Here is an 18,510-nt window from a genome sequence, read left to right as displayed (position 1 = left end):
GGACCTCTGCTTTAATCCCCAACAATACCAGGCACTGTGTCCGGTATGAATCTTGAGGGGAAACTCTACGCAAAATAAAAAACCGGCATGGGTTCCCCCTTTAAGAGCATACCAGGCCCTTCAGCCCGCTTCTCAATTCGTGGCAGCCTCCCTGCTTCTCAATTTCAGGCGGCAGCACCCCCCCCCCCCCCGGTTCTCTTCTCCAGGGGTCCCATGACTGAAGCTGTGTAAGGGGCCCCATAATTCCTGATGACGGCCCTGTTCAGAGGCCAGCTATAAAACGGTGCATAGCTTTGTACAGGCCACGGCTCTCCAGGGCTGTGCATTCGGGGGGCCATACACCCGCACCTTCATGGATGTCACATTCAGGACAGTGAGTGTCTGTGCAGCTTCTGCATCCCAACTGACAACTATGGAACTGCAGACACAGGGGTGGCATGCCAATTCCATGTGCCGGTTCATCCGTGTGCCAGTAAAACACGGCTCCGCACAGGGCATGAATTAAAAATTCCCAAGTGAACAAGGTCTAATAAAGAAATTGCTTATGTCCCTGCAACTAATTTCCAGCCACATTAAAGGAAATCTAAACCAACAGCTTAGCTACAGAAACGTGGCCGAGGTCCAAGAATCTGCAATACATTACAAGTCAATCATTAAAACATGATGACGTTTGTCAGCGAACGACAAAAGCCACATTTACTAAACCACAAAAAAAATATTCCTTCTTTACTAAAGTTTTGCCAGAAACACAACTTCCCACCAACAAAACAAACAAATGGGGATTTTCTGGTCTGGCCGTACAACGATTACATTTCCAGACCCAGGAAAGGCGGAAAGTGATCTGTGCTTTTAATTCCAGCAGAGTAAAAATCGGGAGCTGGCAAAGTTTCAACAAGCAGGCCGGGGTGCCTTGTGCCAAATATAAATCACTGCAAAGTTAGCGGCCACGGCTGCAGTTCTCCTGAATGCCAGCAGATGGCAAAATGAGCCACTGATAAGAGGACAGCAAGGACATGTAGAAGAAAATAGGATACTCAACGAAAGGGCAACAAGGGCAGTACAGGACACAAATAAAACACCCAACGGCTGTAAATGATCCCAAGGCCCCTTTCAGACGGACGGCAGTTTTGCCGCAATTAAAAGCATGTACATTTTCAGTGAAATTCAAGGCTCTGGGCACTGCGATTAGCTGCATTTGTACATTGCGATTACGTGTGGTTACATGCGGCCGCGTTTAGCTGCGGTAGTCATTTCCATAGCAAACCTTTTTATTTATTTTTGATTATGATGTGCTTCCTGTTTTTTTTTTTCTCACGCTGCTATCCGCAGTTGACACAAAAGACTGCGATTACCTGCGGTTAAGTGCATATAGCTGCGCTAAATCGCACCTGGACGCATTCAATTCTATTTTTTCTATTCGCACCAAACCGCATGCAACGAAATCGCAGCTAAACGTTGTGTGTGAATGGGGCCATAGGAAAGCATTGTGTGCTTTTAGCTGCGGTAGAAAAATAGAAAATCCGCAGCTAAAAGCACCATTCTATCCGTCCGTCTGAAAGGCCCCTTAAAGAGACCTTGTCACCGACTCATAAAAAAAAAAAAAAAGCAAGTAATAAAAAAACACAAAAAAAAAAAAAAAAAAAGCAAATATGTTAAATGCACCCCAGATACCATAGGCCCTTTGAGGGCAACCATGCTGCCAAAATCACCTGCAATTAAATAGATTTTGAGACCCCTGCTATAGAGGGTCATTCGAATGAATCTGCCAACATCACATCCAAGATGATCAGACTGCAACTCTAACTTTGTGGCATATCGGAAGGCGATAGGCTTGTTGGCAAATTTCACATACGGCACACCTGGCGCGCAACTCGCTCCCAGAAACCTGCGCGCGCAACTCGCTCCCAGAAACCAATGCGCCAACCTCGCTCCCAGAAACCAATGCGCCAACCTCGCTCCCAGAAACCAATGCGCCAACCTCGCTCCCAGAAACCAATGCGCCAACCTCGCTCCCAGAAACCAATGCGCCAAACTCGCTCCCAGAAACCAATGCGCCAAACTCGCTCCCAGAAACCAATGCGCCAAACTCGCTCCCAGAAACCAATGCGCCAAACTCGCTCCCAGAAACCAATGCGCCAAACTCGCTCCCAGAAACCAATGCGCCAAACTCGCTCCCAGAAACCAATGCGCCAAACTCGCTCCCAGAACCCGGCGCCAAACTCGCTCCCAGAACCATACCTTATAGTAGGTGGTCATATAGTTATGGCTGATCAGTGTATATCCCACATGTGAAGAGTTCAATGGCTACAGAGATTCCTTTAGATTTACCACCAGTGGTGCAATGCCCGGGCCTGCCTGGTAGAGAAAAAGGTGAATAGAACACGTAGGTCGTGCCTCAGCCTATGTCGTTGCTGCCAAACCTATAGGGGAGATCATACAATCAGAATTGAACACACAGTATTGTGCCTAAAAGGTAAAAGGAGTGATCACGCTGATTTTAGCACAGCTGCAGATCTTTCTGGGAAGTATTTTTGTGGTTTTGGAATTTCTCTTTAACATGAAACATCTCATTTATGCAGAAACCTTGGGCAGGATTAACTTCCCTTGCTAATAATTTACCCGGCAAGTAGGCTTCCCAGTGTTTCCAGAATTGGAATCCTGACATTCGAGAGACAGCGAGGCGGCTCAGCGGCGCTTCGCTCTCAAGCTGTACAGAGGGAGCTTTAAAGGAGCGCTCCACCCCAACAGCTATATGTACCGCTAGAATGTGACAACCGCATCCCTTATCGACTAGGGGGGAAAAAGTATAAAACACATTTAAACTACGACTTCCAGCTGCTGCTTTTTTATTTTTCTTTGCAAAAGAGCAATTAACCACTTAAGGACCCCTTCACCCCGATATATGTCGGCAGAATGGCACGGCTGGGCACATCCACCTACATGTATGTGGCCCTTTAAGCCCAGCCGTGGGGTCGCACCGGCGCGTGCACGCGACCCGGTCCGAAGCTCCGTGACCGCGGGACCTGATCGCCACCGGTGTCCCGCGATCGGTCCTCCGGAGCTGAAGAACGGGGAGAGCTGTGTGTAAACACACCTTCCCTGTTCTTTGTTGTGGCGCGGTCATTGATCGTGTTTTCCCTGATATAGGGAAACATGATCAATGACGTCACACGTCCAGCCCCGCCCCCCTACAGTTAGAAACACATATGAGGTCACACTTAAACCCTTCAGCGCCTCCTAGTGGTTAACTCCCAAAACTGCAATTGTCATTTTCACAGTAAACAATGCATTTTTATAGCACTTTTTGCTGTGAAAATGACAATGGTCCCAAAAATGTGTCCGCCATAATTGTCTGATGTGTCGCGGTCACGAAAAAAAAAATAATAATAATAATATCGCTAATCGCCACCATTAGTAGTAGTAAAAAAAAAAATAATAATATAAAAATGCAATAAAACTATCTCCTATTTTGTAAACGCTATAAATTTTGCGCAAACCAATCGATAAACGCATTTTGCGATTTTTTTTTTTACCAAAAATAGGTAGAAGAATACGTATCGGCCTAAACTGAGGAAAAAAATGTTTTTTTTATATCTTTTTTGGGGATATTTATTATAGCAAAAAAGTAAAAAATATTGTTTTTTTTTTCAAAATTGTCGCTCTATTTTTGTTTATAGCGCAAAAAATTAAAACCGCAGAGGTGATCAAATACCACCAAAAGAAAGCTCGATTTGTGGGAAGCTCCATTTGTGGGAAAAAAAGGACGCCAATTTTGTTTGGGAGCCACGTCGCACGACTGCGCAATTGTCAGTTGAAGCGACACAGTGCCGAATCGCAAAAACTGGTCAGGTCCTTTACCTGCATAAAGGTCCGGGTCTTAAGTGGTTAAAATTTAATTATAGTTTCCTTTTTTCCACAGCCACAAGCCGAGCATTTGGCTTGTGGCTGTAGCGCAGTCCCATTGACTTGAATGGGTGAGATTATCAGATGGTGCCATCTGTCAAGAGAAGCTGCATTAAAATTTGATGCAACTGAGGCAAAGCATTGCAACATCTGACTGTATGTTAGGTTTTTAGATGAGTGGTTGAGGGGGGGGGGGGGTAAAACTGTGGCTCAACCACGTGTTTATTTTACTGCCAACTGGAGTCCCATGTGAAAGTGTCCTAGCTCCAAATATGTTTCGTCACATGCAACATCAGCAGCATGGATGTATAGCAATGCAGAAAAAAAAATAAAGCTGCACTATAATATTATTATTATTAATAATAATAATAATAAATACAATTAATAAAGTGCAGCTTTATTTTATTCTGCATTGTTCTACATCCTTGCCCCTGATGACGTCACATATGACAAAACGCGTTAGTTGGAGCTAGTACAAACATTCATCACCATGCATGCCAAAACTCATGCAAACACCAGCAAACAGAAAACATAGCAAACGTGAAGATTTGAGCTGCACCGCCCACTCACCACAACTGAAAACTGAATGCTGCCTGCCCACTAAAATTGAGCATTTAGCATGCAGGCAGCGTGAATTCTTACTATAGCATTTTTTGAAAGTGTGTAAAATTGTGCGAACTTGCCTGCATTTAAAAACTGCACATTCATTGGGAAGGGTACCCCAAACCTTGTCCATTCCCAGACTTAGTTGGGGTAGGCGGTACACTTTGGTGGGGGTGGGTCAGCCACGCCCTGTGACCTAGCCATATTCTTCAATGGGAAACCCTAACCCTCACTCTAACCCCTGACCCTCTAACACGTATTTGGAAAAAGAAAATGCAGGAAGCTTGAAGCGCAATAAAAGGTACATGAACTACAACGCCACGTTTGTCACTCATTGGTCAGCCCACTAACAGGAAGGATGTCCTATGCGTGTAGCGCAACGTCTGGTGCCGAAGGTCATAATGTGAATGGGGCCTTTAAGAAATGCGCAGGCGAATGGAGAATACTTGCACATCCAATCTATTCCACCCACACCAAACAATAGCTATTTCTTAAAGTGGTTGTAAACCCTTACAGACCCCTTTTATCTACTGATAAGCCTAGATTAAAGGGGTTGTAAAGGTACAATTTATTTTTCCTTAAATAGCTTCCTTTACCTTAGTGCAGTCCTCCTTCACTTACCTCATCCTTCCATTTTGCTTTTAAATGTCCTTATTTCTTCTGAGAAATGTTCACTTCCTGTTCTTCTGTCTGTAACTCCACACAGTAATGCGAGGCTTTCTCTCTAGTGTGGAGTGTCGTGCTCGCCCCCTCCCTTGAACTACAGGAGAGTCAGGACACCCACTAACACACAGCTCCTTTATCTGCAACGTAGAGAGCGTCCTGACTCTCCTGTAGTCCAAGGGAGGGGGCGATCACGACACTCCACACCAGGGAGAAAGCCTCGCATTACTGTGTGGAGTTACAGACAGAAGAACAGGAAGTGAGGATTTCTCAGAAGAAATAAGGACATTTAAAAGCAAAATGGAAGGATGAGGTAAGTGAAGGAGGACTGCACTAAGGTAAAGGAAGCTATTTAGAAAGAAAAAAAAAAAAAAAAAATTGTACCTTTACAACCCCTTAAGGCCCCTTTCACACGTGGCGGATCAGTAATTATCCGCCCGTGAACCTCTGCTTGCTCAGCGGGGATCGCTCCGTTGATTCCCGCTGAGCCGGCGGATGACAGGGCGGTCCCCGCACACTGTGCAGGGACCGCCCTGTCTTTTCTCCGCTCTCCCCTATGGGGGGGGGATCGGATGAACACTCACTGTCTGTCCGTGTTCACCCGATACACCAGACGGATGGAAAAGTAGGTTTTTCCTCCGTCACACTTTGGCGGATCGGAGCGGGTCGGATGTCAGCGGGCATGTCACCGCTGACATCCGCGGCTCCATAGAGGAGCACAGAGCGCCCGTTCAGGTCCGCCTAAAAAACTGGCAGGCGGACGTGAATGGGCCGCCCGTGTGAAAGAGCCCTAAGGCTTACCTGTAGGCGCAAGAAATATCTCCTAAACCTACAGGCGCACTGTGGAAACCTTTAGAAATGGTGAGCATGCGGTTTCTAAAAGGCGATCGTGCCGTGACTGGCGGCTCCTGCGCGCATGCACGGGAGTGACGTCATTGCGACTCCGGCAAGTCACAGAGCCGGAGCCGCGATACCCAGAAGTCACTCCGGGAGAGAGGGCGACGGAGGAGGGGAACAAGAACCGCTGCGGGGGCTTCGATCTCAGGTAAGTAATTCATACTAGTATTATTATTATTATTATTATTATTATTATACAGGATTTACATAGCGCCAACAGTTTGCTCAGCGCTTTACATCAGGGAAGACAGTACAGTCACAGTACAAATCAATACAGGAGGGATCAGAGGGCCCTGCTCGTTAGAGCTTACAATCTAGAAGGGAGGGTCAAGTGGAACAAAGGGTAGTAGCTGTGGGAGATGATCTGATGTTGTAAAGCGCTGCGTAAACTGTTGGCGCTATATAAATCCTGTATAATAATAATAATCAGATGGACTCAAATGAAAATACAGTTAGGGGTGGGAAGGATAGGCTTCTCTGAAGAGGAGGGTTTTCAGGGATCCTCTAAAAGCCAATAGAGAAGGAGATAGGCGGATAGATTGGGGGTAAGGAGTTCCATAGGCTTGGAGAGGCTCTGGAAAAGTCCTGGAGACAAGCTCATTATGCCTTTGTCTTGCAGGATGATTTCTTCCTCTTTAACCACTATAGGAGAAAGTTTTACATCCTTTTGAAAAGATTTCTCCAAAAAAAAAAAAAAAAAAAAAAAATACAAAGAAGGGGAAAATAAGGGCAGAATGATTAAACACGGGAATTACAGCTGACAGGCGCAGACAGACAAGCACATAAACCTTCTAAAACCACGTGAAATCTCATATTAAATGCCATCAATAACGTCACACAAAGAGGCCTAATCTAATTTGTACTATTAATTTTACGCAGGGAAGCTTGATTAAATTATCCTCACATTTCATGAGAACGGAATGCTAATACAAGAGTTCAACTGATTAAAAGTAAAGAGCATGAAACCCAAGAGGAATACTAAAACACAAAACGCATGAGCACTGCAAGTCCTACTTCACAGAGTCCACTCAATCTAACTTGAAAGTGGACCTACCATCAGATAGTTACAATGTTGCAGTCTGAGAAGATGCTTCCTCCTGCCTGCAGCTCACACGATCCAAAAATCTGACACGGAAAATACCGCTTTCGACGCGATCGTACGATAAATCGGATTGTTGGTACAGAGCTATCGAGAGCCGATCACGACAGTTCATCCGAAATTATTTTAATCGGACATGCACGAAAATTTCTCGTACGATTTTTGTTTAACCACTTAAAGTGGAGGTTCACCCTAAAACAATTATATAACATTACATCCAGCATACTAACGACATGTACAGTATGCTGGCGCCCGGTCGCAATTGCGACAAGAAATTGTGACCTGTCGCCACCGCCCGCCGGTAATTCAGGCCGCGGCTTTGCGGCCTTCACAGAAGGAAGCTTAGGCCTGCAGAAGGCCGCAAAGCCGCGGCCTTAATTACCGGATGCTGCGATCACACGGGGGGGATAGTGAGGACGCACGGAGACACAGGATCCTGTGTCTCCGTGCACCCCCACCGAGCGATCACGGCGGGCCCGCGCCCGCCGGTAATTGAGGCCGCGGCTTTGCGGCCTTCTGCAGGCCTAAGCTTCCTTCTGTGATCTGGCGCCATCTTGTGGTGGCCGTTGGCATTACAAGTAAAACAGCAGTTCTAATTTGCCATCTCCTTCCCTCTAATTAGAACCCCCAAACATATTTTTTATTCTAACAGCCTAGAGAATAAAATGGCGGTCATTGCAATACTTTCCGTCACACCGTATTTGCGCAGCGGTCTTACAAGCGCACTTTTTTGGGGGGAAAATACTTTTTTTTTTAATAAAAAAAATAAGACAACAGTAAAGTTAGCCCAATTTTTTTTTATATTGTGAAAGATAATGTTACGCCGAGTAAATGGATACCCAACATGTCACGCTTCAAAATTACGTCCGCTCGAGGAATGGCGTCAAACTTTTACCCTTTAAAATCTCCATAGGCGACGTTTAATAAATTCTACAGGTTGCATGTTTTGAGTTACAGAGGAGGTCTAGGGCTAGAATTATTGCTCTCGCTCTACCAATCGCGGCGATACCTCACATGTGTGGTTTGAATACCGTTTACATATGCGGGCGCTACTCACGTATGTGTTCGCTTCTGCGTGCAAGCTCGTCCGGACGGGGTGCGTTTTCTGGCTCCTAACCTTTTTAGCTGGCTCCGAGATTCCAAGCAAATTTGTCAAACCCTGCTGTAACCACACACTGCCCTTTAGAGTCAAAGTCCAGCGCGAGTTGTGTTCAACGAGGAAACGCGATGGCAAATTAAAACGTACTAACACATACCCACCAGGGAAGAGCATAAACATCTACAGTCTATATGGCACAGCAACCTTAATGAGCCTCCAGGGAACGGCCCTGCTGAGCGCGACTCCCGGATTTTAATAATGCATGGCAGAAGCCCACAGGGGCCCGACCCGTGCTTCATCGCTACCACAACACTGTAAATTATGTATGCAACAAGGCCTTGTAAATGAAAAGTAAACAGCTGCTATCAGCGCTCTGATTTGTGGCGGCTATTTTAGCATTCTTTCATAATTAGAAACATTTCAACAAAGTTATTTTAGGATGACTTATCTCCGCACAGAGCACATTACATTACAAGTTAATGAGGAGCCTGCCGGCTAAATAATAGCCGTGTGACAGAATCAGGTGATGAGAATTGAAGTAATGGAAGATTGAATACCCAATACCCTGCCAAAGGAACAGCACAGACCCAATTCTCCGTCAACAGAAAGAGCGCAGACCCAATTCTCCGTCAACAGAAAGAGCGCAGACCCAAGTCTCCGTCAACAGAAAGAGCGCAGACCCAAGTCTCCGTCAACAGAAAGAGCGCAGACCCAAGTCTCCGTCAACAGAAAGAGCGCAGACCCAAGTCTCCGTCAACAGAAAGAGCGCAGACCCAAGTCTCCGTCAACAGAAAGAGCGCAGACCCAAGTCTCCGTCAACAGAAAGAGCGCAGACCCAAGTCTCCGTCAACAGAAAGAGCGCAGACCCAAGTCTCCGTCAACAGAAAGAGCGCAGACCCAAGTCTCCGTCAACAGAAAGAGCGCACACCCAAGTCTCCGTCAACAGAAAGAGCGCACACCCAAGTCTCCGTCAACAGAAAGAGCGCACACCCAAGTCTCCGTCAACAGAAAGAGCGCACACCCAAGTCTCCGTCAACAGAAAGAGCGCACACCCAAGTCTCCGTCAACAGAAAGAGCGCACACCCAAGTCTCCGTCAACAGAAAGAGCGCAGACCCAAGTCTCCGTCAACAGAAAGAGCGCAGACCCAAGTCTCCGTCAACAGAAAGAGCGCAGACCCAAGTCTCCGTCAACAGAAAGAGCGCAGACCCAAGTCTCCGTCAACAGAAAGAGCGCAGACCCAAGTCTCCGTCAACAGAAAGAGCGCAGACCCAAGTCTCCGTCAACAGAAAGAGCGCAGACCCAAGTCTCCGTCAACAGAAAGAGCGCAGACCCAAGTCTCCGTCAACAGAAAGAGCGCAGACCCAAGTCTCCGTCAACAGAAAGAGCGCAGACCCAAGTCTCCGTCAACAGAAAGAGCGCAGACCCAAGTCTCCGTCAACAGAAAGAGCGCAGACCCAAGTCTCCGTCAACAGAAAGAGCGCAGACCCAAGTCTCCGTCAACAGAAAGAGCGCAGACCCAAGTCTCCGTCAACAGAAAGAGCGCAGACCCAAGTCTCCGTCAACAGAAAGAGCGCAGACCCAATTCTACATCAACAGAAGAGCGCAGACCCAATTCTCCGTCAACAGAAAGAGCGCAGACCCAATTCTTCATCAACAGAAAGAGCGCAGACCCAATTCTCCGTCAACAGAAGACTTACTGCTCTGTAGTCTGGTGCTGCTCCTTGATCTGGGAGCAGAAGGTCAAGGACCCCGTTTCCGGAGGAGTGTTAATTGGAGAACTGAGAGGAATGGCAGTGGGGAGACTGGCACTGAAGCCTTAAAGTGATACTAAAGTCTCTTTTCTTTTTTTAAATAACAAACATGTTATACTTGCCTACCCTGTGCAGTTGGTTTTGCACAGAGCAGCTCAGATCCCCCTCCTCTCAGGTCCCTCTTTGGTGCTCCTGGCCCCTCCCTCCTGTTGAGTGCCCCCACAGCAAACAGCTTGCTAGAACTCACTCTCTCTCCTCATTGGCCGACTGGCTTTGATTGACAGCATCGGGAGCAAATGGCACCATGCTGCTGTCTCAGCCAATGAGGGGGGGGGGGGGAAGTCCCGGCCAGCCAAGACACGCCTACAACATCGCAGGATCTAGATGGAGCTCAGGTAAGTATTAGAGGGGCTGCTGCACAGAGAAGACTTTTTATCTTATTAAAAAAAAGCCTTCTGCCTTTACAACCACCATAGGATTTTTTTTTTATCCCAATGCATTCTCTGCATTAAAAAGGTAAAAAAATGAAATAAAAATTAAATAGTGATATTGGTGCATCCCTAAAATTAGATTATGTACATTTAGGAAAGTATCCAGGTGTTTTTTTTTAAAGCAATCTTCCGAGTTGGCCAGAACCACCTCTGCAGGGAGTCTATTCCACATTTTCACAGCTCTTACTGTGAAGAAACCTTTCAGTATTTGGAGATGAAATCTCTTTTCCTCTAGAACAGCGGTTCTCAACCTTCTGACGCCATGACCCCTTGATAAAGTTTCCCAAGTTGTGGGGACCCCTAACAGTAAAATTATTTGCGTGGCAAGACAAGTAATTAGCGCCCCTAACCCACAGACATTTAGCGCTCACAGAGTACCTTCCACTCATACAACCCCTTAAAACCCCTTATGGTACATGGACAGCCCTGCTGGTGGGCCGCAAATGACAGGAAGAGCGATGTGGGTTTCAGGAACAGCCCAGGATTTGGTGACCCCTGGCAAATCATCATTTGACCCCCGAGGGGGTCCCAACCCCCAGGTTGAGAACCACTGCTCTAGAAGTAAAGAGTGCCCCCTTGTCCTCCGTGATGACCTTAAAGGGGTTGTAAAGGTACAATTTTTTCCCTAAATAGCTTCCTTTCCCTTAGTGCAGTCCTCCTTCACTTACCTCATCCTTCCATTTTGCTTTTAAATGTCCTTATTTCTTCTGAGAAATCCTCACTTCCTGTTCTTCTGTCTGTAACTCCACACCGTAATGTTAAGCTCTCCCTGGTGTGGAGAAAGCCTCTTGAGGGGGCGAGCAGGAGTGTCAGGACACTCTACTTTGCAGATAGGAAGAAAGGAGCAGTGTGTTAGTGGGCATCCTGACACTCCTGCTCGCCCCCTCCCCACTTAAGAGGCTTTCTCCACACCAGGGAGAAAGCCTCGCATTACTGTGTGGAGTTACAGACAGAAGAACAGGAAGTGAGGATTTCTCAGAAGAAATAAGGACATTTAAAAGCAAAATGGAAGGATGAGGTAAGTGAAGGAGGACTGAACTAAGGTAAAGGAAGATATTTAGGGAAAAATTACCTTTACAACCCCTTTAAAGTAAATAACTTATCACACCGAGTTCACTATATGGACCAATTAAGGCTCCATTCACACCTTGGCGTTCCAGGGGGAAACGCCGCGATTCAGATACGCCACAAATCCTGGGACGCCCTCGCAAACCCAGTTATTTTTTTGAATGGCACCAAATCGCGGTGGAATTTTGCCACCCGATGAATCGCAGTAAAAAAACGTGCAAACAAAGGCGGGATGCCAATTGCGGCAAAAAACGCAGCACGATTTGGTGCCATGCAAAATAGCGGGGATCACAAGAACATCACGTGATTCGTGGCGCTTCCAAATCGCGGCGATTCCGTCCGCAAAACGGAACGCCCGAGGTGTGAATGGAGCCTTATGTATTTGTACATGTTGATCACATCCCCCCCCCCTTAATCTCCTCTTCTCAAGAGAAGGAATTCAGTTCCTCTCATCTTTCCTCATAGCGGAGCTCCTCCGCGCCTCTCGTGACCTGGGTGTCGCTCACGGAACAGTTTTAGGTTAGAAGATCATTTTTTTTTCCCTGTAATCTTTTCTTGTTATAGTTTATTGTAACACTTCATGCCTTCATTTTCCAAGTGACATTTCTTCAATGTAAGCAGATTTTACCTTAATTTATGAAATGCAGTGATTAGACGGCTAATGTGCAGCTTATAAAGCGTGGAAAGGACTTGCTGTTGCGTTAAATGAGACATTTTACACGAGACGATGAGAAATTTGTTCTAGTAATTGAATATCCTTGAGGTCAGATAAATGAAAGTTATGTACAAATAATGCTTTCCTGCAATTCTATATAACACGGCCCTGGAAAACCCATCGCCAGATGAAAAGGTTTCATTTTAGAGGGGTGATAGGCAATGGCGACCCTAGGGGGGGCCATACTAGCGCATTATGAAATACTTACCTTGGAACGAAGTGTGAGGAACTTACCTGGTTCACGCCGAGAGAGATGTCATCTTGCCTTGGCGTGTCTTCCGGGTATGACGTCCTCGTCTTTTAAAGCCACTGGGGGGGGGGGGGGTGTGCGCACCCGCCGCGTTACTGGGAACACGATGCGCGCACCTGCGATGGCTGCCGGGCACCCACGATTGCCCAGTAACTGAGCAGGACCGTGTAAACACAGAGATCCACGTCCTGTCAGGGAGAGGAGACCGATGCTGTGTCCCTGGTACATAGGGACACAGATCGGTCACCTCCCCCAGTCAGTCCCCTCCCCCTACAGTTAGAATCACTCACTAGGCTACACATTTAACCCCTTCCTCGCCCCCTAGTGTTAACCCCTTCCTTGCCAGTCACATTTATACAGTAATCAGTGCATATTTATAGCACTGTTCACTGTATAAATGCCAATGGTCCCAAAAATGTGTCAAAAGTGTCCGATGTGTCCGCTATAATGTCGCAGTCCCAATAAAAAAAAAAAAAAAAATGCAAATCGCTGCCATTCCTAGTAAAAAATAAATAAATAAAAAAAAACACACATAATTATGTCCCCTATTTTGTAGGCGCTATAACTTTTGCGCAAACCAGTCACTATACGCCTATTGCGATTTTTTTTTTTTTTACCAAAAATATGTAGAAGAATCGGCCTAAACTGAGAATTTTTTTTTTTTTTTTTTTAAATGTGATTTTTTTTATAGCAAAAAGTAAAAAATATTGTGTTTTTTTTTCAAAATTGTTGCTCTATTTTTGTTTATAGCGCAAAAAATAAAAACCGCAGAGGTGATCAAATACCACCAAAAGAAAGCTCTATTTGTGAAAAAAAAAAAAAAAGGACGTAAATTTTGTTTGGGAGCCACGTCGCACGATTTTAATTTCCTAAGGGGAAGTGAAGCGCTCCGGCTTCACTGCCCGGTTCCCTATGGCGCATGCGCGAGTCGCGCTACGCCTGCCGATTGGCTCCCGCTGTGTTCTGGGAGCCGAGTGTTCCCAGAACACAACAGGGCGGGGGGAGGTGACGTCATGCCCGCAGTTTACCCGAGACTGTGTGGCCGGGAGTGGTGTGCAAATACCTGAGGGGTATTGTACAATATGAGGTCAAACCGAAACAATTTAGATTTGTATGCAGTCAGTTACATAGTTGCAGGTAAATCTAAAGGAAATTGAATAAGATAATTGTATAATGTATGGTCAGCTTTCTACAACCGATAGCATGCATCTCTACAGATGTTCACGAGAGATCTTTGATTATACCAGTCACCTGAGCCCTGCGCCTTCCTCTGTGTGACCACATCGGCCGCGCTGTCACACGCTCTCCACCTAACAAATGACAGCGTCCCTCTTGTATGAGGATCTCCACTGACAGACTCACCAACAATAAAGCTCACATACCGAGCCAAGCACTTCAAATACGGCGCACAAAGGCCACATTGATTCCAATGTAAAAGAGCTCACTGTATCTGCACAGCACAACGGTTTGTATTAAAGAGGATCCCCGCCAAGCACTGTTTGCATCTAAATTGGCGCACATAACAAAGATGTCATCTCAGGCAAACGATAACATTATCTTTGAATGGGGGGGGGGCACTAATGGTAAGGGGGGCCTCTGTGGGGAAAATATACATTAGGACCGGTGTTGGCTCTTCTTACTCTGCATGGCAAAGAAGGCCGGGGCAGAACCAGGAAAATTCAGCAGCAGCTTCCTCAATCGGGGGTGGGTAGGACAACTCCAAAGGGCACTCCCGAATGTAAGGGGGGGGGGGGGGCTGATTCCAATGGCCACGCCTAGATGGAGCCAATATATATTCTTGGTGTAAAAAAATAAATAAAATATGGATTGGTTTGCGCAAAATTTATAGAGTCTACAAACTATGGGATAGATTAATAGCATTTTAAATAATATATATATATATATATATATATATACACACATACATATATATATATACACATACATACATAATATATATTTTTTACTAGTAATGACGGTGAGCAGAGATTTTTAGCGGGACTGCGGCAGACAGATTGGACACTATTAACGTTTATACATCGATCAGTAGTATAAAAATGCACGGATTACTGTGTAAAATGTCACTGGCAGGGAAGGGGTTAACACTAGGGTGGCGATCAAGGGGTTAATTTTGTTCCCTAGGGAGGGGTTTCTAACTGTGGGGGGGATGGGACTGCCTGGAGGAGGAGAGAGAGATCGCTGTTCCTGATCACTAAGAACAGCGGATCCCTGACAGAACGGGAATCTGCTTTATTTATATTGACAGATCCCTGTTCTGGATGCTGCCGGCCACGTGCATCAGCTCCCCCGCCGTGCAGCGGGCGCCTGCTATAGCCGGTAAAGGGACCAACATACAAATACGGCGATTTGCGGGAACAAGCCGACCTGACGCAGTATAATGAAGGTGGCTGGTCGGCAAGCAGTTAGGCCCCGCCCACTTTGCATTACATGAGCAATATGTTAAAAATCAGGTGTATATGGGGCCGAAAACACTTCCTGTCCTAGAGTGACAACCCACCATTCGGGATCTATAGAGGCCTTGTTGGCGACCACCCGTCCTTCTACATCCATGGGGGCCTTGTTGGCGACCACCTGCCCTTCCTCCCTCCATGGAGGCCGTGTTGGCGACCACCCGCCCTTCCTCCCTCCATGGAGGCCGTGTTGGCGACCACCCGCCCTTCTCCATCCATGGAGGCCTTGTTGGTGACCACCCACCCTTCTCCATCCATGGAGGCCTTGTTGGTGACCACCCGCCCTTCTCCATCCATGGGGGCCTTGTTGGCGACCACCCGCCCTTCTCCATCCATGGAGGCCTTGTTGGTGACCACCCACCCTTCTCCATCCATGGAGGCCTTGTTGGTGACCACCCACCCTTCTCCATCCATGGGGGCCTTGTTGGCGACCACCTGCCCTTCCTCCCTCCATGGAGGCCGTGTTGGCGACCACCCGCCCTTCTCCATCCATGGGGGCCTTGTTGGCGACCACCCGCCCTTCTCCATCCATGGGGGCCTTGTTGGCGACCACCCACCCTTCTCCATCCATGGGGGCCTTGTTGGCGACCACCCACCCTTCTCCATCCATGGAGACCTTGTTGGCGACCACCCACCCTTCTCCATCCATGGAGACGTTGTTGGCGACCACCCACCCTTCTCCATCCATGGAGACGTTGTTGGCGACCACCCACCCTTCTCCATCCATGGAGACGTTGTTGGCGACCACCCACCCTTCTCCATCCATGGAGACGTTGTTGGCGACCACCCACCCTTCTCCATCCATGGAGACGTTGTTGGCGACCACCCACCCTTCTCCATCCATGGAGACGTTGTTGGCGACCACCCGCCCTTCTCCATCCATGGAGACGTTGTTGGCGACCACCCACCCTTCTCCATCTATGGAGTCCTTGTTGGCGACCCCCCGCCCTTCTCCATCTATGGAGACGTTGTTGGCGACCACCCACCCTTCATCTATTGAGATGTTGTTGGCGACCACCCACCCTTCTCCATCCATGGAGACGTTGTTGGCGACCACCCACCCTTCTCCATCCATGGAGACGTTGTTGGCGACCACCCACCCTTCTCCATCCATGGAGACGTTGTTGGCGACCACCCACCCTTCTCCATCTATGGAGTCCTTGTTGGCGACCCCCCGCCCTTCTCCATCTATGGAGACGTTGTTGGCGACCACCCACCCTTCATCTATTGAGATGTTGTTGGCGACCACCCACCCTTCTCCATCCATGGAGGCGTTGTTGGCGACCGCCCACCCTTCTCCATCTATGGAGACGTTGTTGGCGACCACCCACCCTTCTCCATCTATGGAGACGTTGTTGGCGACCACCCACCCTTCTCCATCTATGGAGACGTTGTTGGCGACCACCCACCCTTCTCCATCTATGGAGTCCTTGTTGGTGACCACCCGCCCTTCTCCATCTAGGAAGTGAGGACACTGGATTTGTCGCAGGATCAACGACAATGTTTGTAAATATGAAAAGGAACGCAGCCGCCACGTCTGGAGACTCGGAAGGTGCCATACGACATGTTTGTTGACGGGGTGTACATGTCCTTTAAATTCTTGGTAACCATGGAGACAGTGTAATCATGACATTTCTACAATGACAACCCTGTTGTTACACCCCCCCCCCAGCACTGACGTCACATGTCCCAGGAGCAGCTGACGTCACCAAGGCCAGGAAGAGCTGAGCAGCTGCTAGTGACGTCACCCTGCCCCCGCCCCCTTACCTTGATCCTCTCCAGGTAGGAGGCCGGTACGTAGCCCGTGTCCCCGCTGCTGCAGCGGCTGGCCAGCCACCAGTGCTGGTTAGTCCTCTCCACGATGAGGAAGCTCTCCCCGGCCGAGAAGGGCAGCGAGTTGGGCTCCGGGGAGCGGAAGGCGTACAGGGCTCGGTACATGGCGGCGTCCGGTTACCGAAGGGGGGGAGGGGGTTCCACCGCGGGGACTCTTTTTATTTCTCTCGCCCCGCTTGTCTGACTGAGCGCGTTCCCGAGCGGAGCCTGGCGGTCACGTGTGCCGCGCGCTCCCGACGGCACCCCTCTTTACTGCGCAGGGTACGCGCGCTGGCCGCTGGTTGTTTTCTTTTTTTTTTTTCTTTCTCTTTCGATCAAGACAACTTTATTGACAATAGAAAAAAAAAACAGCTCTCTGGGCTGTGTGTGTGATGTCAGAAGGGGCTGGACAAACTGACTTTGGAAATCTTCAGCTTCAGAAATGTCCAAGACTGGAACCAGGAATTCTGTCTGTCTGTCTGTCTGTCTGTCTGGATATATATCTATCTCTCTCTCTATATATATATATATATATATATATATATATATATATATATATATATATATATATATATATATATATATATATATATATATATATATATATATATATATATTAGAGCTAGGTGATTTTGGCCCCAAAATAAGCCCCCGTTCACACCTAGGCGTATATAAGCCTGTAGTGCGACGCCGCAGCCGCCCCTGAGACGCTGGAGGGATGATTTATTTTAATCATCTTTTATTTGATTTTAAACAACAAGGAAAACAGAGATTCACGAGTACAATCCAAAGAAAAGAAAAAGGAAAAAGAAACTAAACCCGAGGGGTATTCTTCCAGTTTAACCCCCTTTGATCATATATAACAGTAATATCAATTTAATTACCCATACAAAGAAAACAAACATTTCGAAAGAAAAAAACATTTCCCCATCTAATTAATCTTCATTCATAACCAGGGGGAGGAAAAACAAATTACGTTTTAAATTTTCTGATCCCTGTTTCTTTCCCCTCCCTCACTCCTCAAAAGTCAGGGCTCTCACCCTGACAGTACCTTTAATATCCCGTTTCGGTTCTGTCCCCTTCATGCGGGAAGCCAAAATCCCGCCATGATTGGGACATTTCCCCTGTATCTCCTTGTTTACTTTACTTAACCCCCCCCCACCCGTCCCTAACCCCTCCCCAATACCCATTAAACCCCCCAAAAAAAAAAAAAAAAAAAGGCAACGCCCCTGCCTGCCTCTCCCCCCGGACCCCGCAGCAGTCATCCCACCTTCAGTCTACATCCATCAAGGCTTTCCCCTCCTCCGAATATCTGAATATGTTCCATTCCGCCCACGTTTCCAAGTAGACCCTCCGCTTCTGCCTTGAGGTCCATACTAGGTCCTCCATTCTGTTCAAGTTTTCCACTCTATTAAGCCACATCTTAATAGATGGGGCCCTTGTCTGTTTCCACAGCCCTGGAATGCAAGCCCGGGCTGCGTTCAGGAGATGGCACACCACTGTTTTCCTGTAGCGCCTCACTGATATTTCCACATCCTGAAGTATGAAAAAAGACCATTCAGTTGGTAGTTGTTCCTTACAAAATCTTTGTGTAATTTCCCGGACCCTACTCCAGTATCCTAGAATCTTAGGACAAGCCCAAAAAATATGCATGAGAGTTCCTCCTTCCCGCCCACACCTCCAACAT

The 18,510-nt window shown here is 47.4% G+C and overlaps 1 protein-coding gene across 1 annotated transcript in view; it reads right to left on the bottom strand.

Moving 5' to 3' along the window:
• Positions 1 to 17,109, bottom strand: part of NCKIPSD (NCK interacting protein with SH3 domain) — an 89,334-nt gene extending 72,225 nt beyond the window's left edge. Inside the window, exon 1 of the mRNA XM_040358940.1 lies at positions 16,779 to 17,109. Within this exon, the coding sequence (XP_040214874.1) occupies positions 16,779 to 16,949 (171 nt within the window). The 5' untranslated portion in view covers positions 16,950 to 17,109. The remainder of the gene's footprint in view (positions 1 to 16,778) is intronic.
• Positions 17,110 to 18,510: the final 1,401 nt, after the last annotated feature.

The sequence above is a fragment of the Rana temporaria genome, chromosome 7 (genome assembly GCF_905171775.1).
Source record: "Rana temporaria chromosome 7, aRanTem1.1, whole genome shotgun sequence".
In the NCBI taxonomy this organism is placed as follows: Eukaryota; Metazoa; Chordata; class Amphibia; order Anura; family Ranidae; genus Rana; species Rana temporaria.
Note: the sequence above shows the minus strand (reverse complement) of the source record. Positions and strands in the feature narration are given on the sequence as shown.